Raw genomic sequence first — 25,603 nt, forward strand, 5'->3', positions numbered from 1 at the left:
GATGCCAAACGAGTGATAATATTGGTAAGCGCGAGATCGTCGGCCACTGATGGAACTGTTAGTCAATATACGCTGACCGTTTCCAATCATTAAATTCAACTCCTCCACGAGAAGGAGCAGGGTGAGTGATGGCAGAAGCTGTCCATCCACGACAAGAAATTTCTTTACCGTGTCTCATTCTGGTAGACGTTCACCGAAACATATACATGACTCACCCGGCAAGTGGAAAATGTACCTCTACATTATCATTATGGTACTCGGACAATGCTACAACCTAGAAATCAAGAAGGATTCGACCTAAAATTCCCACTGGTGATAGTAGAAGCAGCTATAGACCTTCAGTTGCTACCTAGTGTTACACACTTAGAAATAACTACTTTTACACGAGACGTTATCCATATTGGACGTAAATCATGAAACGTAAACAAACATTTCATGTAAAATTAAGTGTTCTGAAACCGAAACATAAGCAACTCGACGAAGAGAACCTTTGATTAAATTAATTTTCTCGTTTCTTTCAACTGATTCTTATGTCAAAAGGACCGCTTACATGTGTCGGTCTCAGGAAACTGAAATTTACTTTACTTTTTCGTAGTGCGTAGCCTTAACTTTTGGGTACTGAATTAATCTAAATTTGCTAAACATGTTTTGGTGGAAGAGTAAATCGACTGCGTCCATGGTTTTGATCTTTTGAACACCCTAATAAATAAACAGTTCATTAACAATACAAAAACAAATAGTGCTGCTCCTCTTCTTTCTCATGGCTCTCAACTTTTTACTTTTAATCCGTTTATCCTCATCGTCCATCAAATAATTTTCAGCAGCATACAAATGCTGGTCCAGGATCTAGATACCGGTTGCCAACGTTTGATTACTACCTTCTCTTTGTATTTGCTTGTTGTTCCTTCATTACTTTCATCCTTACTTGGTTTTGCTGGAATCAGAGTTGCGACCTATCACAATCACCATCATCAAACGTAACGCTTTGTACATTCCTATCAATGTGCTCGTCGAAGTTCTCTTCATGACCATCCATCAAGTTGACGAAAGAAGTAAAAATCAACTGGTGTATCTCGTCTTCTGTTGTGATCCATCACCGATCTGGTCATTCCTGACAATCACGACACTCATCTGTGCTCGTTTTGAAGCAGTTGCTGCTTTGCTTACTTATGTGAGTGTATTGGTGAGTGAGCCCAACAGCTTCCGTTTAATGTTGCCTGCTTTGTTTGTAACTCACACACTCGCGCCTGCCGAGACGAACTTGGAATGCGAAGGCATTGTTTTCATTTTCTTCTGTCGTTTCGCTTTTTCTCATGATCGTACTGCAGCAGTCTTCACTGTTTTCGTTGTGCTTTTCATTATCAGCAGCGAGTGTAACGATTTGCTTGTGAGCAGCGACCATTACTGGTGATTGTTGTTTGCCATGGCTCTAACTCTCACTGCGTGACAAAACGATCTGTAAGCGATAATCGGTTGATGCGAAGACGAGTGTCACGTGAGTGTCATGATATTTTGCATCACTGGCTGGAATTGCATACTTATCACCTGCTGGCGGGTCCTATCGCGTTTATAAATACCGCGCTTCAGATTGTTTCCGTCGAGGGCTTTGCTACCTCCGGTGTGGTTACCTTCAAAATTCTATTAGCAGCATCCTTCTCAATGTTGCTAATACAAGATCTACTGATGCCAGTGAAAAGAGAAACTGCTGCGGTTACAGTTACATCTGCAGAATGGCGGGATCGTTCAGTACCGGGTTGTTGTTGACACCGTACATCAATGCTGCAATTGGATCTGGATTCTGCAATTATTCTTGTTTATACAATTTGCTTTCAGTCCGTATCCTATTGCCATCTGGGGTTAATACGTAAGCAGGCCTATTCTGTCCCAAAACATTGCAACCTTTTATTATGATTCAGGATACTTGCGCTGGAAAATAAAAATAAAAATATCTGAAAAAAATGTCTCCTTTACTTTGAAGTAAACAAACGTTTACAACGTTAGCAACGCTTAGCAAAATGTCAACTCAAAGCAGTGATGCCATATTATATTCTATCTCATACTCACCATCGAGTGCCCTGTGTGCTACGATGTGTTTCGGCACAGTGTGCAGAGTTGATTGCCCCTTGGAAAATCCTCTTTTCTGGTGGCCATAGGCAGGGGTGCGTCCACCTTCGAATTTCAAGGCTTCAGAGAATCGCCAGCAAAAATATTTCTTATTTCTGGATCAACAATAGAAAAGGGCCCATCAGCATTTGTAAACAAACCGTTCCAAAGCCCATTCCTCACAAATCGAAGGCCGCCCACCAGTGCTGAGATTTGTCATTGTCATTGACAGACTTTTGCACGATATTGACAAAATTGTTTTTCACATAGTCAATGATAGACTTGATCCTCAAAAAAATCTTTGTCAAAATCTCATTCATTTTTCGTCAATGACAAAGATTCACCTGGTAACAGAAAGTGTAATTTCTTGCATTCTGAGACACATTATTGTTATCCAAGCGGTTCAGGACGTAGATGCTTATTCACTTTAATGGCTCCATGTAATTGTTTTGCTCAAGCTATTTAATTTCATTTCAAACTTAGCTAATAAACAAATCAGCACATGTTCGTCACTGACAAAAATTGTACTGACAATTGACATGGTTTGCCTTGACGATGACTGTTAGCTCAAACGAGTGACCAAAGCAGAATTTTGAGTATCACCGTGTATTGTCGAAATTTTGCAGCACTGCCGCCCACACAAACCAACATCATCATCGTGTAGGTGGAAGTTTCCCCTATTCGATGATGGTGGTGGTTTGCGTGGGTGGCCTTCGCTTTGTGAGTAAATGTCTTTGGAACGGTTTGTTTACAAATGTTGATGGACCCTTTTCTATTTTTGATCCAGATTTATCAATGCACACAGATGCAGAGCACACTGTACATTTTCAGTGCTCGGGTCATATTCATACTGGCGGTAGAACTTTGACAGCTGCGGTAGAACTTTAAGATAGCCATGGGATCGTAATCCGTAATATTTTGGGGTTATTAATCAAACTTGAGGGTGGCCTCTAAGATTTATTAAAAAAAATTCCAGAATAGTTCAAACAATTAGGTACATATGCAATATAGAACTATTTTTCTAGTTATTTTTCTAATTTGTACTCAAAATCCAGCCAAAGAACTACTACTTTTCTAACATTACATATCTGAAATAAACAAGCACCTACATACTACATTTTCACTCCCTCCATTTCAGAGCTCGATGATGGCGCCTACAACCCGCTCTGGACAACGAAGGGCTTCACCCAGACGTTCCATTTCTGGAAGGAGAACCGTCGCCAACAGTCGACGCCGCTTAATGCATTCCTAACTTACGTTACGCTCCCTTGGTGGAGCATAGCAAAAGGTACCGCCCAAATAATTCTCTAAAACAGTATTTTTAAGCCTCAAATCTTCCGCTAATTTCAGACCTCCTGGATCATCGCGAGCAACCGATTCTAACGTTCTAAAATCGAAGGTGAAATATTCCTACTCACACATGCAACGGAACATCACTTCTAGTACTATTACTACCACTGCTACTACACGCTACTGTACTAGTAATAACATTTTTTTCTATTTAGCAGTAAATCAAACATATGAGATCTGAAACAAATCCACCATTAAGCTTAGTCGTTTGGTGTAAAAACTAAACTAAACAAAATTGGACGACAGTCTGTTCCGTAGGTAGGATTACCAAATTTGAAGCACACTCTGGATGCAAAACGAAAAAAACTAGTCATTTTTAAGGAATTGCAATCGGCCGCTATGTAACGTTAAGTTCCAACTCAAAAGCTTGCAAAGTGTTGCCACTCCGCAAGCACAGTTCTCTCTCTCATAAACGCTTCTAGGTTTCCACATTTTACGTTCCGTATAAAATATTCTTATGAATTATCGTTATACAAAACAAAACAAAAATACTAAAAACCCGTACGCCGTATGGCCGCCCTCAGAGGACGATAACTTAATAAACAGCAGGAACAAATAAACATTTAGACATATATGGAAACAGTAGAACCATGCCGATTCCATGTTTTGAAGACAGAACAAATCTACCCCCCGGCACGGTCTCACTTCGCCCCATCAAGTGTCGCACTCAATAACCGATAATCTTCTTCTCTGTCTTGTCTTTGCCTCCCCTCGGATTCATTCATCGTGCAGCATCCGCAACCGGGCAGTTGTCGATCAGGCGCCGCGCTAATCGGACCTAGTTTCTTCGTTTCGTCTTTGGTCGGCGAATCCTGCCGTGCAGCAGTAGCAGCAGTCCTTTTGCCGGGTTCAGTGAAACTGATAACAGCTAGGCTATAGTGTGGTGTGATACGCGGTGATAAGGGATTAAGAAATTGTGAATGTGAGGTGCTCTGCTCTAGGACTGTTATAGAATTGCGGTGCTGTTGAAGAAAAACGGCGATGGTGTCCCTTCGAGCGGGACTAGTTTTCATAGTTGCAGCGATTGCTGTTGTGGAGCAATGTTGCTGGGCTTGCAGCAAGGTTCCAGTGTTCAATGGCCGTGCGGTGACCAAGGAGAAGAAACCCGGAGATAACGGATATCGGCTGGCAGTGCGCAACGATCCCAGCGGCTACGAACCGGGCAAGATCTATAACTGTAATTTTTTAACACGTTTTAGTACTAGGAAGTTTCTTCCATTTTCTATCGCCAGAAGGGCAAGCAAGAACATTCACTATTCTTACTCTAATCATGAAAGATGATAGTTTAATTATTGATGAGTACGCAAAACGCAATGCAACTAGTTCATCACTGATAACGAGCGGCAACGGCGAGGCGACGGCTATGTCTGTCTACGCGGGGAGTAAATTGAGCCGTTTGAATGTACATACAAGTAGTAACCGCTCGTGCTTGTAGCGGAAATGCTTTCCGCTGTGGTTGGATGGAATTTGTTTATGATGAGACGGATGTATTTATTTTGGTATTCGATTGATAGGTTTAGGTTGTTTTGAGGCAGGGAAATTGGGATAATCCTGATGCATGTATTTGGAAAAGTGAGAGTGGTAAATAATTAGCAAATCATCATATGCAAAATTAATGTACTAGGTATCTAGAGGCAGAAAAACTCAGCTAATTTTTTTAAGTATTCATAGATAATGATTTCATGTAGACTACAAGCCGCTTAAGGTTAATATTTATATAAACCACAAATGGCCGCTACCATGGCTGATTTTACAAGGCATATCAGTCATGAAAACGGCCATTTGTGAACTCTATCAACCTTGTCCTTAAATCAATTGTATCTGAGATTTCACATAGAATTTTAGGAAAGGTATAACCCTTATATTTCATGGTGTAACCTGCTTAAAACTTACTCAAGATTGTTTGTTTCTGAAACTACAATAGTACCATAGTACTGTCTATAATCGCATATCAGTCCCATGTGGTGTTTCGTCAATTTTGAGATAACAACGCTATCCACTATCAATTGGCATATACTTTCATATCACGTGATAAAACTACGGGCTTTGATCATGAAAAATGTCAAAACAATATCAAGACAGTTTGTCTCATTAAGCAAAGTAATCGCATATCAGTCCCATCCTGAAATTCAATCGTCCAGCTGGTCAAGTTACAGTTTTGCTCTTTGGATCGCCATATTTTTCACTGATATAATAAAACATCAAATATATCATATTAACAATATGATCCATTCATGCCTTTTCCATATATTGCAATGGCGACGCGCAAAATATCGCTTCACGCACCATCTAGCGTTGAAAAACCCTAATAAAAAATAACCATAAACGAACGATAACCCAAATCATTGAACTATTCCAAAAATGGTTTGGATGATACCCAGAACACGTCGTTTAGCAAATTAACCATACAATTTTTATTAGGGAAGGTCAGCAACAATCATTCAATTACAGTCGAGGGGTGCGAATATAGCACTTATTACAAAAGTAAGAGTAACATTATTTTCATTAATTACATTGTGTATATTACTTTAACATTTGTCTGACATGTCACTGTTGTCATCAAATAAAATAATATGCTGAAATACATTCATTTGAAATATTAAACAAATTCTCATTTGGTTGACCCCTCGTGACGATAAACAAATTCATTGGTAGCCTTTTTGGCCACAGAGGTGCTTTCAGCGCTAAAAATTTTGTTCGCCAGCTAAGCGAAAGAGTGGATCATATTGTTAATGTAATATATTTGAAAACATGCTATCTTCATTGTACACGATTTCACCTTGAAAAAAATATATCAATTAATTTACTATGATTTTTCAAACATTTACATGGGAATTGCACTTCGTAACTTCAACTGCCATAAGTGACTGATATGGGATTATAGCCAGAGTACCATTAAAAAGGGGGTACCAACTTTTTGTGTGTGCAAAAATCGGTATGTGTGACTTCGCTGGGCCCAGTTGCTGCGACTAGTGAAGAAAAGCGGTTGATTTCTAAGGCCGCGACTCTGCTCAAGTCATCCTTCAATCCTGGACCTAATGGAGTTCCATCTGTATTTTTGAAGAGACATATTGCTAGCTTGTTAATTCCGCTTCTTCGCCTGTTGCGAATGTCTCTCTCAGGTGGCATATTTCCATCTTGCTGGAAATTTGCGCACATGTTTCCCGTCCACAAAAAAGTAAGGAAACGAGCTGTGGATAACTATCGAGGAATTACATCGTTAAGTGCCGTTTCGAAGCTATTCGAGCTAGTGATTATGGAACCGTTGCTGTCCCATTGCAAGCAGTATTTGAGTGCTGATCAACATGGGTTTACTGTCGGCCGCTCTACAACCACCTGTGTCTCACATCGTATATAACCGAAAGCATGTCGGATCGGGTTCAAACGGACGTTATTTATTCAGACCTATCCGCAGTATTCGACAAGTTGAACCATGCTATTGCGATTGCTAAACTCGGCAGGCTCGGTGTATGCGGTAATCTTCTGAGTTGGTTTCGATCATATCTTACCGGTCGACAACTAAAGGTTGCCATAGGAGATTGCAGATCAGCTAGCTTCTTTGCCACATCAGATATACATCAGGGAAGCCACATGGGACCGTTAATTTTTATACTGTACTTCAACGACGTGCATCTGGTCATCGAAGCTCCTCGGTTATCATATGCAGATGACCTCAAAATCTTCCTACGAATCTGCTCCATTGCTGACTGTCACTTTCTTCAACGTCAACTGAATGTATTCGCTAGTTGGTGCAGGTTAAACAGAATAGTAGTGAACCCAGCCAAATGCTCCGCTATTACGTTCTCACGAAAACAACAACCGATAATATTTAGCTATGACCTGCTTGGCTCGACAATCGAACGCGTGAAAGACTTGGGTGTGATCTTGGATTCGCAGCTTTCATGCAAACAACACATTGCATATGTTGTTGATAAGGCGTCAAGAACTTTAGGGTTCATTTTTAGGATAGCTTAAAACTTCACTGATATTTACTGTCTAAAATCTCTCTATTTTTCGCTTGTTCGATCGACGCTTGAGTATTGTTCAGTGGTTTGGAACCCAAACTACAACAACGGTGCGGAGAGAATTGAATCTGTTCAACGTTGCTTTCTTCGTTTTGCGTTGTGTAGATTGCCTTGGAATGATCCGTTTCGATTACCCAGTTACGAAAGCCGTTGTCAACTTATCGACCTAGAACTTCTCCGGACTAGAAGAGACACAAGCAGAGCCCTAACCGTGGCCGATATCCTGCAAGGAAGGACAGATTGCGAGGCTATCCTGAGGCAAATTGACCTGAATGTTCAACCCCGACCGCTTCGTAATAACCTTAGGCTATAGTCTTATAAGACTGCCTCTACGTCGCACAAATTATGGAGCATACGGTGCGATTTGCGGACTGCAGAGAACATTCAACAGAGTTGCATCTGTTTTCGACTTTCATCTCTCCCGTGATGCTCTTCGTCGAAAGTTTTCTTCTGTTTTTCGCCGGTAGGAGTAACTGACTATAAGATATATCGACAGTGAGCATGCATAAGGGCGAATACGCGATGATCGATTCTCTTCATCGTTTTTCTCTTTGCATTGGTACAGCTAAGCGAAACAATTTTCTATAATTTGTTAAATGCAGAGTAGTAACAGGTTGTATTGGCTATCAAAAGCAACAGCAAACACACCGAGAAACGTTAAATCTAGCGAGTTATTAACAAAAGAGAAAATCGACGAAGAGAATCGATCATCGCGTATACGCCCTTATGCATGCTCTTTGTCGATATGTTTTTTAATTTTTTTTTTATGTTATGACCATGCTTGAATGTTTTTTTTTACCATAGTTGATAAGGTTAACATCATTGGGGCTTTATCCAGCCTGTTGATGTAAAAGAACAATAAAACAATAAAGCAATTAGAAGAATTAAAGAAGTTGCGGGTTATTGTAGAGGACATTTTTTTTCTGAATTGATTGATGAGTGTTTTAGGAAATATTATAAATTAAAAATATGGTCCATTCCTCTATTATCCCCAAGAAACGATTTTCCTCGACACTAACACCACTAGTGACACGAAAGATGTCTAGTACACTGTAAATTGAGCTCTTAGCAGTTGATAGCACAATATCACCAAGGCAATCGAAAACAACTCACAATTGAGTAAATTTTTACTCAGTATTGTGGAAAATCAGACTATAAATTACTCATCATGGCGAACATCATAATGCACTACTTTTTCTAACGATTGCACATAAACTTATACTCCACTGTCCAGTCCGCAACCTTCAACTTTAACCTTTTTTTTACGTATGATGGAGGATGCTAGTGACTAGAGCAACATGTGAATAGTGCGTATGTGCAGGGCTGGTAGCGGGTCACATTGCCGTAATACAACGGAACTAAAGGGTGTCCACGATAAAATTGCCACACTATGAAATTGCTCTAACTTTTTAACCGTTTGGTAGAATTTAATGAAAAATTGGGTGGATTTAGTTCATAGTGCATTATTTACATCCTGCAAGTTTTAAAGTCCTGTGATCAAAACTCGCGGAAATGGAGTCGAAAGAACAGCTCGTGCGTGATAAAATCTTGCGCATTCATCACGAGAACAAGGATCTCTCGCATCGTTCCATCGCTAAAACGTTGGGAATCGCGAATTCCACGGTGTCGCAAGTGATTAAGCGGTTCGAGGAACGGTTGACCACCGATCGGAAGCCCAGAAGTGAAGGAAAAAGTATTCCGTACAACACCAAAAATCACAACCGCGTAGTTGGGGCCTTCAACCGAAATCCGAACACCTCCGTTAGGGGTGTGGCTAAGAAGCTGCACCTAAGCCGAAGTTTTGTCCAGAAGGCCAAAACTAAGGCTGGGCTTCGAACGTTCAAGGTACAAAAGGCCCCTAATCGCGACGAGAAGCAGAACAAGTCCGCCAAAACCCGTGCCAGGAAGTTGTACCTCAACATGCTGACGAAAGTTGAATGCTGCATCATGGACGACGAAACATATGTGAAGGCCGACTTCAAACAGATCCCCGGCAACCTGTTTTTCACGGCCAAGGATAAGTTCAGCGTTCCGGAGCATGTCCACACTCAGAAGATGTCCAAATTTGCGAAGAAATTCCTGGTTTGGCAAGCCATCTGTACGTGCGGGAAGCGGAGTGCACCTTTCGTGACCCAGGACACGATGAACGGACAGGTGTACATAAAAGAGTGCCTCCAGAAGCAGCTGCTTCCTCTCCTGAAGGCCCACAACGTCCCAACAATCTTCTGGCCGGATTTGGCCTCATGCCACTACTCCAAGGACGTGCTGAAGTGGTATGCGGACAATAAGGTCAATTTCGTGCCGAAAATGTTCAACCCTCCCAACACTCCGGAGCTCCGCCCCATCGAGAAGTACTGGGCGATTATGAAGCAGCACCTTCTTAAACGACCTAAGGTAGTGAAGACAGTCGAGGAACTGAAGAAAGTATGGGTTTACATGCAAAAAACGGTTGATTCACAGGTTGTGCAGAATCTTATGGCCGGGGTTAAGGCCAAGGTGCGGGCATTTGCGTATGGACTGTAAATAAAATACGAGTAAAATGGTAAAATGAAGTTTAATAGTTATTTCTCAATCCCTGAAAATTTGATGGCAATCGGATGAAAACTCGAATTTTGCGAATCAATTTTGTGTGTGGCAATTTCATCGTGGACACCCTTTATTAAACAAATTTTCATTTGGTTTACCCCTCGTGACGATAAACAAATACATTGGTAGCCTTTTTGGCCAAAGACGTGCTTTCATCGCTAAAAATTTTGTTCACCAGCTAAGCGAAAGAGTGGATCATATTGTTAATGTAATATATTTGAAAACATGCTATCTTCATTGTACCTGATTTCACCTTGAAACAAATATATCAATTAATTTACTATGATTTTTCAAACATTTACATGGGAATAGCACTTCGTAACTTCAACTGCCATAAGTGACTGATATGGGATTATAGCCAGAGTACCATAAACAAGGGGGTACCAACTTTTTGTGTGTGCAAAAATCGGTATGTGTGACTTCGCTGGGCCCAGTTGCTGCGACTAGTGAAGAAAAGCGGTTGATTTCTTAGGCCGCGACTCTGCTCAAGTCATCCTTCAATCCTGGACCTGATGGAGTTCCATCTGTACGTTATTTATTCAGACCTATCCGCAGTATTCGACAAGTTGAACCATGCTATTGCGATTGCTAAACTCGGCAGGCTCGGTGTATGCGGTAATCTTCTGAGTTGGTTTCGATCATATCTTACCGGTCGACAACTAAAGGTTGCCATAGGAGATTGCAGATCAGCTAGCTTCTTTGCCACATCAGATATACATCAGGGAAGCCACATGGGACCGTTAATTTTTATACTGTACTTCAACGACGTGCATCTGGTCATCGAAGCTCCTCGGTTATCATATGCAGATGACCTCAAAATCTTCCTACGAATCTGCTCCATTGCTGACTGTCACTTTCTTCAACGTCAACTGAATGTATTCGCTAGTTGGTGCAGGTTAAACAGAATGGTAGTAAACCCAGCCAAATGCTCCGCTATTACGTTCTCACGAAAACAACAATCGATAATATTTAGCTATGACCTGCTTGGCTTGACAATCGAACGCGTGAAAGACTTGGGTGTGATCTTGGATTCGCAGCTTTCATGCAAACAACACATTGCATATGTTGTTGATAAGGTGTCAAGAACTTTAGGGTTCATTTTTAGGATAGCTAAAAACTTCACTGATATCTACTGTCTAAAATCTCTCTATTGTTCGATTGTTCAATCGACGCTTGAGTATTGTTCAGCGGTTTGGAACCCAAACTACAACAACGGTGCCGAGAGAATTGAATCTGTTCAACGTCGCTTTCTTCGTTTTGTGTTGCGTAGATTGCATTGGAATGATCCGTTTCGATTACCCAGTTACGAAAGCCGTTGTCAACTTATCGACCTAGAACTTCTCCGGACTAGAAGAGACACAAGCAGAGCCCTAACCGTGGCCGATATCCTGCAAGGAAGGACAGATTGCGAGGCTATCCTGAGGCAAATTGACCTGAATGTTCAACCCCGACCGCTTCGTAATAACCTTATGCTAAGACTGCCTCTACGTCGCACAAATTATGGAGCATACGGTGCGATTTGCGGACTGCAGAGAACATTCAACAGAGTTGCATCTAAAGCCCTACAGTAAAAGTATGGACGTCTGTCAAAAGTTGTTCCAATCGAACCGTCAAAATGCACCGCTTTGCTCGATTGGAACAGCTTTTTTCAGTTTTGTGGTGACAGTCGTCCATACTTTTACTGTAGGGCTTTAGTTGCATCTGTTTTCGACTTTCATCTCTCCCGTGATGCTCTTCGTCGAAAGTTTTCTTCTGTTTTTCGCCGGCAGGAGTAACTGACTATAAGATATATCGACAGTGAGCATGCAAGAGGGCGAATACGCGATGATCGATTCTCTTCATCGATTTCCTCTTCGCTTTGCTACAGCTAAGCGAAACAATTTTCTAGAATTTGTTCAATGCAGAGTAGTAACAGCTTGTATTGGCTATCAAAAGCAACAGAAACGTTATCATAATGCACTACTTTTTCTAACGATTGCACCTAAACTTATACTCCACAGTCCAGTCCGCAACCTTCAACTTTAACCTTTTTTTTACGTATGATGGAGGAAGCTAGTGACTAGAGCAACATGTGAATAGTGCGTATGTGCAGGGCTGGTAGCGGGTCACATTGCCGTAATACAACGGAACTATCAACTCAATACTTTATTAAAATGTACAGTTTAAGCCTGATATTTGACGTTCAGTATCTCCAACTACGAAAATAATCTATTTGCAAGAATGTTGCCCATTGTTCTGCAAAGAATTTCAAGAATGCAATATTATATTTGTTAAGCTTATTTAAGAAGCAAGTTTAAGTTTAAGAGAAGTGGATTAATTTAAAAAAAAGTTCTTGAGATCATTCTGAAAAATATATATGAAATATTCTTAGCGAATTATCAAAGCTATATCAAAATTTTAAAGATTTCAAAGGCAAAATTCAAGATCTTCGAAAAAAATCCTCTTGTTGTAATGAACTATTTAACCCTATTTAAGCTGGTGCATTATGATTATGGTTTATTGGTTTAAACATCGTATATCGCTCAACCAGTAACAATTTAAAGAAATCTTTGGGAAAATCCAGAAATTGCCCTTCAAATGATTCCGAAATTTCGTTGAGAGTTTCTACATAATTGGAGGAATACAGGAAATGTGTTTTTAAGTTCCATGACAAAAACAGTTAATTTGAATATTAAACCTTATTTGAGTTTCTGAGTCATCATATAAATGTTACTATTGGTTACTTATTTATTATTTCAAAGTCACTATTTGGTCACTATTTCCGTAATTTTAGTCACTAAAGTCACTACTATTATATCGCATCAGCACTACCAGCCCTGTATGTGCCAAATGTAAACAATGACTTTAAACATCGATTTCTCGAGAATATAGACTCATTCTGGTAAACCGACACCATCATCTGAGAGCAAGTTTGCTCTATCAGATGGTATTGTTAGTTTGTGTGGTTGTGTTGTAATTCGTAAACAATCGACAATAAAACGCATTCTTTATGTCTTTTTTCATTGTATAGGGTGTCCCAGAATGTCTAAGCACTGCTTGTTTCAGATGACGTTTAAACAGCTGATTATCACGCTGAATATTTTTTTAAATTTCGACCAACAGTTCCGTGTATCGCAAGTGTCGGTTCTTTACATTTCTGTGACAATGCGAAGCATTTTTTCGGAAAAGCGCCAGCAGATCGTGAATTAGCGAAATTGGAGGTTGTAAGCATCGGAGCCGTTCGACAAGCAGGACAAGCAAAAATCTGGACGTAAACCGAACCATGTTGACCGAAATCTGGACCGGAAAATCGTGCAAGCTTTCAGTCGCAAGAAAAGTGCCTCGGTTCGAGCCATGACTAAATAAGTGAGATCCTCAAAGAGTAACGTCCAGCACCCGCTGGCAAGAAAGGGTCTAAATACGTATCCAAAGTTGAGTGAAAAACAAGCAACTGAGGGCTTGGAAGTTATACGACCAATTGCTGGGTGGAAAATCGGCGTGCTTGTGGACGATGAATCACACGTTAAATTTAATTACAAAACTCTTCCTGGTGATCAGTACTACCAACCGGTTGGAAACTAACGATTGAAAATTGGTTCACTACTTGACTAGCCTATTGGTCCCAAGCAAATCGATTAACGTACCCCATTCTAGTCGAAATTCTAGAACTACACAATGTTTAATCTGATTCACTATGAAAGTTTGACAGACAAAATGAGGGGCTCGTGGATTTTCCTATGTTTCGAGGGCTGCATCGATTAGCTTGGGACTGAAGAGAGTACCAGAGCTGAGCCAAAAAGTTGAGCACGTTTCTTCGGGACCCTCTGGTCTTAGAGTTACCAGAGCCAATTTAAAATCGTTAGTTTCGAATTGATTGTTGGTACTACACCGTTCGTGATGACAGAAGTGTTGACGACGCGAATAAGTCGATTATTACCGAAAAATTCGGTAAAAAGGCTTTGTTTTGGAAAGCCATTTGTGTGTGACGTCTCGTCTCATCTTTCTCTATCTAGCACACATGAATTATTGGACGGTTTGATTTCCCACTAATCTGTTTCCCTCTTGCTCGCCCTCGTTCGATTTAAATGGTGCATTCGTGTGCGCCGATTAAACGTCAAAAAGCTCAATGCTTTCCAAACCGTTTGTGACAACGGAGACAATAACAACCGATGTTTACGTATGTGAGTGTTTAAACAAGCGTCCGTTACCCATGATCTGCAAACACGACGCCTCAGTACTGTTTTGGCCGGAATTGGCGTCGGTTTATTACTCCAAGGACACGGCACCACTGGCAGAGGCAATATGCGCCGCCTCGTGAGTCGATACCAGTATTTGGACCGTGAATCTGATGAATATTACTCACTAAAGTCAACAGTTTTTGACGTAGAACTACGTCTGTGATTTCTATATGGGGGTACACTTTGTGAAAACCAAAAATGGAACATGTAACAAAATTATGAAAGAGTTTGAACAGAAATATATCTACGCATCAATAGCAATGCTTCCTACTGATGATTTTCAACAAGAAACTATTGAAAAAGTGGTAATCTGGTAATGCAGTCACTGTTTTTTTTTTATGAAATAAACGTTCTTCCCAAATACAGTCGTCATAATAGAGTACCACTTGGTTGCACATCATTCTGCTTTAACCTGTAAAGATATAAAAGAGCACTGCTGTCTAGCCTCAACTCATTTTTTCCCTTCGGACGGCGTGGTGAGCAGGCAGCAGAAGCAGCAATAGCAGCAGTAGGAAGGTGGTGGCAGGTTAGGTAGTCCATTATTCTACCTAACAAGCAACAATGACTGGTCGTGGCAAAGAAGGAAAAGGTCATGTGGTTTTGATCGATTCTCTTCATATTTCGTTAATAACTCGTTAATTACCCTTTACTTTGAAGGATTGACATTGGCAAACTACGCAAAGGGAGAGTGTCGCTACTTGATAGCAAACTACTCATGATGGGAGGAGTCTAAGTAGTTTACCGGCGGGTGCAAAAATAAAGGCAATCAAAATTTCATTTTGTGATTGTTTCCCAAATACAGACATCATATTCAAACACCATCGTGATTATGCTTTGTAGCATTCTCTGTATATTCCAATTGGTACAGTAAGTGCTTCAGTGTCTACACTCCGCGTTGGATAGAGTCAATATTCAAAGTGAATCAAGTGTTTATTGAGAAATTCTTTAAAAACCTTTAAAATGTCTCAACACATGGCTGCAAAATAGCTCCGCGATTATCGAAAGCGCGTGAGAGACCCGGAAGCAGGGAAACCTGCAAAACACGAGGGGAATGACTCTATCTACGCTGCAGGAAAGATTGTGTTCTGCTGTGGCTAGCTGCTCACACGCTGAGTAGATAGAAAGAAGATTGATGACGATTCTGAAGATTTCCTGCAAAAAGATGATGCTCGATGCAAGTAGATGCGAGAAATGCAGGAAGATTTTTCGAAGATTGATTCGCTAGTGTGAGATGTTTTGAGCATCTCAAATTGAGTTTTAGATGTGTCGCCCCCCTCGGCAAAACAGACGCGAACCGTAACTGAACGCGTTCGATTGTGTCGAGCCAACAAGAAAGCGGCCAAAGGTAATCCTAATTTTAGGATTTATTCAATAACAGCCCAATTTCAAAAATTTGAATAATGAACTCTTCATTTTGGAGTTAAGTTTCTCAACCATTTATTCTGTTATTAATATATTAGTGAATGGAACATCAAAAACAATCTTTTAGTTCTACGTCAACAATGCGGTCGTGCTTTGGACACAACCCTTAACTTTTTCCAGGAATACAGTAAATTCTGTATTCAGACACACGTTGGACAGAGGTTCATGAAAACCTAAACCTATTTGATCTACACACTCTGATCCCCGTTCTCAAATGTTTCTTCCAACTGCAAGTATTCCTGGTCGGTTCCCGAACGCACATCAAACTCCAGCAGTTCACCCATTTTATGTTGACGGCTCAAGCCACCACTGGAACATCGAAGAACGCCCGCACCTTCATCGCCGGTCCGAAACGGGTCGGCCGGTTCCAACTGTTTAGCGATTCGCTGACTAAGTTCTACGACAGCTGCGTCAACACCGTAACCCAAGCGGATGACTTCCCCAAAACGGAAATCCAGGTCATGTGGGTTGCACCGGCCAGCGGTTCCGGATGCGTCAGTCTGTCGGCAATGGTTTTCGAAGGCGAGGAGTCCTGGTACTCGGACGACGGTGCCCTGACCAAGGTTCTGTGTGAGATCAAACCGGACCCGTCGGCTGTTAAGGGGGAATGCTGCGCGTGCGATGAGGCCAAGTATAATGTAAGTTCGGCGTACTATTCCTAATGTGTGAACCTTCCAATAACGTATTATACTTTCAGTTTGTCTTCGAGGGAATCTGGTCCAACGAAACGCATTCGAAAGACTTCCCATTCGCCGTATGGTTGACACACTTTTCGGATGTCATCGGTGCTTCACATGATACGAATTTTTCATTCTGGGGTGAGAATCACATCTCTACCGATGGATTCCGATCGCTAGCCGAGTGGGGTTCGATTCGTCAATTGGAGCAGGAGCTGCGTGCCAAAGGCCCTCGGCTAAGGACGTTGATCAAAGCGGCCGGACTGTGGTACCCGAGAGTTAATTCCAATACGACTTCAAACTTCCGAGTGGATCGAAAGCATCATAAGGTTTCACTGGCGTCCATGTTCGGACCTTCTCCGGATTGGGTTGTTGGTGTTAGTGGACTGGATCTATGCAGCGAGGATTGTACCTGGGTGGAATCACTGGATATTGATCTGTACCCGTGGGATGCTGGTACGGATAGTGGAATAAGCTATATGTCGGCAAATTCCGAGACGCAGCCAAGGGAGAGAATGCATCGAATCACAACACTGTATCCAGAGGATCCACGTGCTCCATTCTACAATCCAAAATCGAAGGAAATGGTTCCGCTGGCCAGGGTTTACTTCCGACGGGAGAAGGTTATCCATAGAAACTGTGATGATGAGTTTCTTCAGGCACAGGTACTGGAATTGGCGGAGAATACCGAAGAAGTCAATAGGCCAGAGTGTGAGACAACCGGGTACAGCGAGTGGACACCCTGCTCGGTTACATGCGGAAAAGGAATTCATATGAGGACGCGCGAATATCTAAAACCGGAACAGGCTGCTAGGTTCCAGTGCAATAGGCAACTGATTTCTAAGGAGATGTGCGTAGCGGATGTTCCTGAATGTGTCGAGGGTCAGGAGTCGGAGGATAGTTCGGAGGATATTCGGAAGACGGCGGCTGCTGTCAATGACGATGGAGACGGGGTTGGAGTGTGCAAGACCACGAGATGGAGCGAATGGTCGGAATGTTCGGCTACTTGTGGAATTGGAGTCTCTATGAGGACCAGGACGTTCGTCAACCACATGGGAAGGAAGAAGTGTCCACATATTAGTGTTGGTATGGTCATTGTAATTTTTCGGGTGAGTCTAATCATCAGTAATCATTATATTCCCTGCTTACAGTTGAAAAAGAGAAATGCATGCAACCGGAGTGTTCGCTAACTGATGCAGAAGTTCCGGATCCGATGTGCCCAACAACAGTATGGAGTGATTGGAGTCCTTGTAGTGCAACCTGTGGAAATGGAGTTAAGATCCGAACTCGTCTCCTGCTCGTAGGGCCCGAGCTACTGGATAAGTGTTTCCAAAGGATGGAACTGAACCAGCAAAGACCTTGCTCAGAAAAGGCGGACTGTATATTCGACTTAGCCACTGCTAGGGAAATCTGCTCCGAAACTCCCGATGCTGGACCGTGCCGCGGCAAGTACCAGCGATATGCATTCGATGGCGAACGGGACACCTGCGTGCCGTTTTTCTACGGTGGATGTCGAGGAAATCGTAACAATTTCCTGACGAACGAGGATTGCCTTCAAACCTGTCGAGCTACAAGAGGTTCGTGGGGAATTTACCAACAAGTTCGACTATAATCAAATCCTTTTTTTGCAGATGATGATCGTCGTCATCCAACCACTGGACCGCTGCAAGATTTGGAAGCAGGCTTACCGGTGGATTGTGTCCTATCCGATTGGACCGAGTGGAGTTCATGCAGTGTAACGTGCGGTACGGGTCGATCCGAGCGAAAGCGGAACGTTGTGGTACGGGAACGGAATGGTGGTCAACCTTGCCCCAGTAGGCACATCAAGCGACGAAAGTGCACTGGGCCACCGTGTGCATTTGAAAATTGAAAGAAATTCATTTTTATTTGAATTTTTTCCTTTTTTTTTTAAAAATACTCGGACTAAACATCGTTCATAAATACTTAGATTTCTCTTGAGTAGCATTTTTAAGCAAATTTTATGCTTCTGAATAAAATCATGATCAATAAATTCAAGATAAGAAAGACATCTTACCCGATTGGCAAAACTTTTGGGTTTCATATTTTTTTGATGACGTAGTAGGAGTTCATGCCAGCCTTTTAAAGACCTCTGAATTTGACCAACGATAATTGGCGTTGACGGCACTGTCGAAAAATCGTCTCTTCTAGAAAAGATTGACAGTTTCTTATGGGATTTTTCGGTGGAGTGAAAGGATAGCAACAATCAATACGAAACTAACGATTTTAAATTGGCTCACCACTTTAGTAGCCTGCAAACGATTAACGTACCCTATTCTAGTTGAAATTCTATTACTACACTATGTTTGTTTTGATTCGCTATAAAAGTTTGACAAGATAACATCAGGGGTGTGTGGATTCATGCAGAACATGCAGGGGTGAGTGAAATAGCTTGGGACTGCTTGGGACCGTTGTTCTGGTACTGAGTGAGCCAAAAATAATAATGATTTTCTTCGGGACCCAGTGGTCTTAGAGTTACCTCTATGAGGATAGTACGAAGTCCGCCATGTTTCACTCACAGTCTGACCATAGAGGTAACTCTAAGACTAGAAGGTCCCGAAGAAACGTGCTCAACTTTTTGGCTCAGCTCTGGTACTCTCTTCGGTCCCAAGCTAATCGATTCACCCCTCGAAACATAGGAAAATCCACTAACCCCTCATTTTATCTGTCAAACTTTCATAGCGAATCAAAGCAAACATTGTGTAGTACTAGAATTTCGACTAGAATGGAGTATGTTAATCGTTTGCTTGGGACCAATAGGCTAGTCAAGTAGTGAGCCAATTTAAAATCGTTAGTTTCGTATTGATTGTTGGTCTGACGTTTGCTTATGGATTTTACCATAGGAATAAAGAGCTATACAGAGTCGTCGTCAATGCCAATACATCTCAACTTACTCCATTTCTTCGATTGTTTTTAAATAACGGGACGCTCTAGCGGAAAATTCATTAGTGGAAAGTTTAACAATAAAAGTTGCTACCTCTAGGAGTTTTAACAAGTCGGATGTATTTTTTTAATTATCCGACAAAACAATTTCAAGTGTTCGATTTCGATGCCAAAATTAAAGTGGTCGTCATCTTTGCTCATCAATATCACAAGTATGTTTGTTGTGCATGTTTTTATTTTTATTTATTTATTTATTTATTTTTTTTTATTCCCAACACTCTTGGGTCATTCGTGGCTTGTCCGGGGATGAGATTTGAACTCGTGACTTTGGCGTGAGAGGTATGGATGTTAACCACTACGCCGGGGTCGCCCCCGTGCATGTTTTTATTTATCCGTTTCCCCACAGACAAATAGACGTTACTCTTCATTCTGGGTCATCGTTTGCGCATTTAACGATTGGTTTGAATGTTATCATTTCCGCGAACTACTCGCCGCAGCGCTGGCATCGGATCACTTTGACGTTTCTATATATTCGGTTTTTTTCTTGCATGCAACATTGTTTGCGAATCAGTGAGCAAGCTTGTTTTCCACGAGAAGCCCGCCAGATGCCGTTACTGCGGTCCTTTATTTGGTGGTACTATCTTTTGAATATAATTTTATTCAACGGGTTTCGTCTGTTCATCTGTGATTTAGGCTCTGAACCATTTGGTAAATTATTTTAACTTTTGGTTAAAATTTGACAGATGGAAAGTTATAGATTAACACTGCTATCTGAACGTGGTTATTTATGACAAACAAGAAGTTAAATTTTGACAACCGTGGCTCGAAAACCGGTCGATCGACAGCACAGGGATTTTCGTACATAGAAAATAACTTTCGAACTGTAACTTTTAACCACGAGTTAAATTTAACTCGGCAAATGGTTCACAGCCTTAATGGTCAAATAACATAAAAAAAGTTAATTTCAGCCTTGACTTTCTCCGATTTGTATGAAATGCATTAGCTGTAGGAAAATCGTCACGAAAGGGGGGAGGGGGAGTAAATTTTTCCTTAATCTAGCGTGACATAATAAATGGATCGGCCCTAATTGTTTTTATGGTGAATCATTCAAATTTGAGATAAAATTCGGTCATTTTGAATCTCGCAAAATACTTTAAAATGCCGTGTTCAATATTTTTCATCAAAACATATGTACACAGCAAAAAAAGTTGTTGAATATTACATCGAAACTGCTGCAACCAGGTCAATCCATCGATTGTGTAATATCACATTGTACGATGTACATAGATTTTGCGAACAAAATTACATCCATTGATGTAATATTGTATCTGCTTTTTGCTATTACATCATTATTTCATACATCAGCTTGAATTACGTTGATCGATATAACATTTTTTTTGCTGTGTAGCCCGAAAATATCACTTCCAATCGAAATGGCGTCTGAGAAAAAGACGTTTTGGAATACATAATTCCTTTTCAGGAAAAAAATATACGGTAAAAAATTTCAAGTAATGTTGAGTTATAGATCCAAAAATGTTTAAAACTTGAATAACAAAAATATTTTCATATATTTTTGAATATATTTGATTAAAAAATAAAAAATGTAGCCTTTTGAAAAAAAACCAACACTTTTAAAAAAGTAATATGAAATTAAATTTGAAAAACTTTTAAACTGTATATACACACTTTGATTTTTTGCCGAGATGGGCACCACCGAGCAGCTCGGCAATCTATTTTGCTGGATCCCAGTGAAAAATTTGCCGAGATTCAGTTAACAAACGGGAATTTTGCCGAGATCTCGGCTAACAAACATAAATTTTGCTGAGATCTCAGTAAAAATAAATGCCGAGCCTACTCGGTGGTGCCAACCTCGGCAAAAAAATCTAAGTGTGTAATTGTTTTTGTAAAGTTTTTTTTTTTCATAAAACAAAACGGTTGCTTTTGAATATTTTAAAATTTAGTGTTCATTCAAAGTACCAGTGGAATAGAATGTTAATTTGGATATTTTGGGTGCAAGAAACACAATGAAGCACACAAAGCGTATTACCAACAATCAATACGAAACTAACGATTTTAAATTGGCTCACCACTTTAGTAGCCTATTGGTCCCAAGCAAACGATTAACGTACCCTATTCTAGTTGAAATTCTATTACTACACTATGTTTGTTTTGATTCGCTATGAAAGTTTGACAAGATAACATCAGGGGTGTGTGGATTCATGCAGAACATGCAGGGGTGAGTGAAATAGCTTGGGACTGCTTGGGACCGTTGTTCTGGTACTGAGTGAGCCAAAAATAATAATGATTTTCTTCGGGACCCAGTGGTCTTAGAGTTACCTCTATGGTATTACGACGTATCTGCCTGGAAAAAAAATAACCATACAATTACCATACAATAAAATACAGTTACAAGTAAATCTATTGCCAACAATCGATCTTATTGTGCGTATATAGTACACGAATTTTTAACATATTGTTAATACAATAGATGTACAATACGTCCCAGATAGTAAGAGTTTTTAACAATAGAACAACAATACAATTAATGGTAAATGGTTCAAGTTTGTTCGGGAAAAAGTGATTTTTCGTATGGTTAAGATACATAACGACCCCCTTAATCCATTGTATATTCCCCCTTTTACAATAGATTCTATTGTTATTTTATCGTTGTGGAGAATATGATTTATTGTAAATACCATAAACTCTATTGTATGGCTACAATACATTTCATTGTACCTCTACGGTTCTTTTTTTTACGCATGCACACAAAGAACAAAAATTGTTGTAATAAAAATAAAGCACTCTAAAATTTCCAAAATTCGTAATTTCAACTACGAAAATATTCAAATTCAAAGTCATGCTTTTGGTTTAAAAGCGTTTCGTTCACCTTCAACCTCGCCTTCAACTTCTTAATTTTCAAAGTGCATTTTTTAAAAGAATAGTTGTCAAACTTTCAAAAATACCCCTTCGTAGCGATTTACGGGCAGTGCTGAACTGTGCCAGCTCATTTGCAGTCTTTATGCCGATCTGGCCGTTAGTGGAAGATCAATTTGACGTCAATGAATATTAATCTAAAAAAATCACGCATTTTGGTTACCATTTCCAATGTTGGCCAATGTTGGTCAATACAATATATATTGTTATTGTTCCTGTAAACTACCCTTTTCAGCATAGTTGTCCCATTCGTTAAAACAGCAAGCTGTGAAAAACGCTGTTGAAGATTTCTTCTCCATGGGCTCTTATGGATGGGACAACATAGTTTTGGTATTTTTCGCGACATTTTCTGTACAAAGTAGGAAACTTTTCGTGTACATTGTAAAGTGATGGTACTTGATTCAATTGATTCCAATGTATAACTCGTTTTCGCCAAAAATGTTAGTGGGACTGTTATGCCGCACAGGGCATACTTCTTGTTCTGCCCAAATTCAGGTTATGATTATAAATACCTTTTTCATGAGTTCCATTCACCAAACGTTAATGCGAATCTCCTATCTAAATGATAATGTGTCGAGTCGGTCGTCAAGTCGAAGGGAGTTCTTCCCTTCTCCGGCCAGTATGACCATAGAGGTAACTCTAAGACTAGAAGGTCGCCAGCGCCGGTGGTGGAGTGGTAAGTGTGATTGCTTTCTCACCCCAATGGGTCTGGGTTCAATGCCAGCCGAAGTCGGTGGGATTTTTCTGAGGCATACAAATCTCTGGTCACGTCTTCCTTCGGAAGGGAAGTAAAGCCGTTGGTCCCGGCCTATGTGTGTTGAATAGGTGCGATATCCTACGCAGGTGTGGAGACTGCCTTCCTGTACATTGCCGTCAATGGATGGATGATACACGATTTTTAACAGCAAAAAAGAGTAATATGTACTCTTAAAAGAGTACGTGTGGTAACCCTATGTAGTTACAATGCCAATGAAAATCATTGTATTTTTATTGGTTTATTTTTCGGGATGGCCAATTGATTATAATGGAACAATTTTTAAATTTTTGCGCGCTTGCCCAGTTCCCTGCTGCCCCTTCTAGAAAAACAAGGCACAGCTCTGCTCAAGAGCGCGGCTGTCGTCATTCGTCATTCTGAAAATCATCATCGTCGTCATCATCGTTCGTATGAATGAAAAATCATCACCGAACCCAATCAAAACATTGAATAAGGCAACAAGAAACGTCAGTCTGAGGGAGTTGCTTCTCGTTTCTTCGTTCAAGAACAATCATAGCCATTCGATCGGTGCAGCACGTAGTTTACTATCCGCCGTCGTCGTCGTCGTTCGTTCAAGGTTTCCAGTCCCGGATGGCTGACTACGTGTGGAGTGTTTACAACACAACGGTCCTGCTGTTCTACTGGACGCATAAGTCCAAAAATTAAATCGGGAACCGGTTTAAATTTTTCAGCGTTTCGAAAATGTACAAACCAAGAAAAAGTGGACAAAGCCGATGAACCAAATCTTGAGATTCCATATGTGTGCGAATGTGCGGGCGTAAACTAACTCGAACTCGAACCAAGATAACGTTGTGTAATATAAGAAATATTCAGTCTAATACTTGGACATTGTTGATTGTTTTAATTATTCCCGCAAACAAAGGACTGTGCGACTTCTGTTCAAATGGAGGAGGAAGCGAAATTAAACCAACCATCGGTGGCGGCAGGTGAGTTCATAGTGCAATCAATCTCCCACGATCGATGGGGTATGCTGAAGATTGTCCTATTTTTTAGGTTCCGACGAGAAAGCTGATAAGAAGATGGTCACCGATAATAACAACCTGGAGGAGCCCTGCTCAGCCGACAAGCTGTACAAGTCGATGTAAGTGACCTATCTACTGCAACAGTTTAATTAGTTAATAGTGTGGGAGGCGTAATCGATTACTTCTCTCAATCATGAAAACAAATGTGTAGGTAATACATCAAGCCATTCCGCCCACGTTTACCATTCAGAAAAGAGCAAAACAAAAAATTGTGCCCTACTCGAATATGCACTTCTGGCCGCGTCCCGCTTCCAACGTGGGGAAAGTTATCTACGTACACCTCTCCAGCAGCAGCGGTATCTATTGGCTGATTCGGTGGTTGTCACGAGATTATAATCAGTTTATTAGGCCATTGTACTTCAATTAGGGCGTCAGTTTCAGTGTTCTTCTTTTCCTCTCGTCAATGCTTGAAGGGAATCAGATTATCAGCGGTCGTTGTTGGGTGGTTTTTAATGTCGCTTTGCTTCGATTGTAAATTCAGCGAGGACTATCTCTTTGTGCATGTGGACGGATGAACGGAGCTTAACAGCTGATTATTGCATACGGTTGATTGATCTAAATTTCATTTACTTCGCTCATACTGCATCGGTGCCGACTGTTGGTTGGTATCACTGTTGGACCATGTTCTGATAGATTTGTACCTAGTTGGGCACCAGCTGTCAATGCTTGGATTAATACAACTCATTCTGACTTGCGTTAAACAAATGTGCGACACACATGCGGTGGGTTACTGGCTGTACTGTCATTGAGTGGGTCGCCGGTAGACATATTATTAATTCATGTTGGAATAGTCGCCACTGAGCTTTAAAAAATCTTTTCAGTAAACATAGCCTGAAAAATTGCAGAATTTTTTTTAACAAAATTTAAAAAAAATACGTTAAAATTTTCTTATAATACATAAATAATAACTTTTCTACGGCGGTGTCTATCATTAAGAGCTTTTAAAGTGGATTGAATAATTAATAAAAATTTAAATACCGTAAATATTATTTATTAAGCATTATTGATCTTAGAGTTATTTAGGCTGTGTTCCAAATGGTTAATTTTCACTTAAATTTAACATTTAAATATTGTTCAAATAAGGGCTACTCCACAAGACTTTTCGGACAGCCAAGGAATCAATTTTGTCAAACACCTTCTCGAAAATCAACCGATCAACAACAAATAGATTTTCATTCATTTTAATTTATTTCTAAAGTGTCAAATTTAAGTCCATCACTCCCTTAGCTCAGTCGGTAAATCCACAGCTACAAATCAAGCGGTCCTAATAGAACAGTAAAAAATAGACTTTGTATAGTTTGAGTATGATTATTTTCTATTAAACTATGATGGGATATCTGAGTCGGTCTGAAACAGGCATGGCAAATCATTTACATTAATTTGCCTCTAACTTTTTTCATCAGCAGAATTTCGTAAAATGATATGTAAAGCTTTTGTAGGTTTTGATTACAACTTTTGTGAATGACTTAAATCTGTATCTCTTTTCATAGCTTAATAGGTTCATAGCAAAAGGCGCTACATTCTGTACGTATGAAAAAAGTTTAAAAGTCGGCACACACTTAGTGCAAATACACAATTTTATATTTTCTCA

The 25,603-nt window shown here is 40.5% G+C and overlaps 3 protein-coding genes across 5 annotated transcripts in view; all 3 read left to right on the plus strand.

Moving 5' to 3' along the window:
• Positions 1-3,999, plus strand: part of LOC135706306 (uncharacterized protein KIAA0930 homolog) — a 33,148-nt gene extending 29,149 nt beyond the window's left edge. The window contains exons 6-7 of one of the 2 annotated variants that reach the window (XM_065227902.1): positions 3,242-3,391; positions 3,454-3,998. In XM_065227902.1, the coding sequence (XP_065083974.1) occupies positions 3,242-3,391; positions 3,454-3,494 (191 nt within the window). In that variant the 3' untranslated portion in view covers positions 3,495-3,998. Of the gene's footprint in view, positions 1-3,241; positions 3,392-3,453 lie in introns of both variants that reach the window. The other variant, XM_065227903.1, reaches the window with a different exon arrangement.
• Positions 4,000-4,186: 187 nt separating this feature from the next.
• fat-spondin lies at positions 4,187-18,400 on the plus strand. The gene is made up of 5 exons (XM_065227907.1): positions 4,187-4,630; positions 15,938-16,341; positions 16,401-17,466; positions 17,532-17,957; positions 18,012-18,400. Exons 1-5 carry the CDS (start codon positions 4,435-4,437, stop codon positions 18,248-18,250), a joined length of 2,331 nt encoding a protein of 776 aa, XP_065083979.1. The 5' UTR covers positions 4,187-4,434; the 3' UTR covers positions 18,251-18,400.
• Positions 18,401-23,528: 5,128 nt separating this feature from the next.
• Positions 23,529-25,603, plus strand: part of ATP7 (copper-transporting ATPase 1) — a 64,915-nt gene continuing 62,840 nt past the window's right edge. The window contains exons 1-2 of one of the 2 annotated variants that reach the window (XM_065227886.1): positions 23,529-23,916; positions 23,984-24,071. In XM_065227886.1, the coding sequence (XP_065083958.1) occupies positions 23,874-23,916; positions 23,984-24,071 (131 nt within the window). In that variant the 5' untranslated portion in view covers positions 23,529-23,873. The remainder of the gene's footprint in view (positions 23,917-23,983; positions 24,072-25,603) is intronic. The other variant, XM_065227881.1, reaches the window with a different exon arrangement.

Source organism: Ochlerotatus camptorhynchus, unplaced genomic scaffold (assembly GCF_037179485.1).
Source record: "Ochlerotatus camptorhynchus isolate MF236.1 unplaced genomic scaffold, CSIRO-AGI_Acam_v1.1 ptg000277l, whole genome shotgun sequence".
In the NCBI taxonomy this organism is placed as follows: Eukaryota; Metazoa; Arthropoda; class Insecta; order Diptera; family Culicidae; genus Ochlerotatus; species Ochlerotatus camptorhynchus.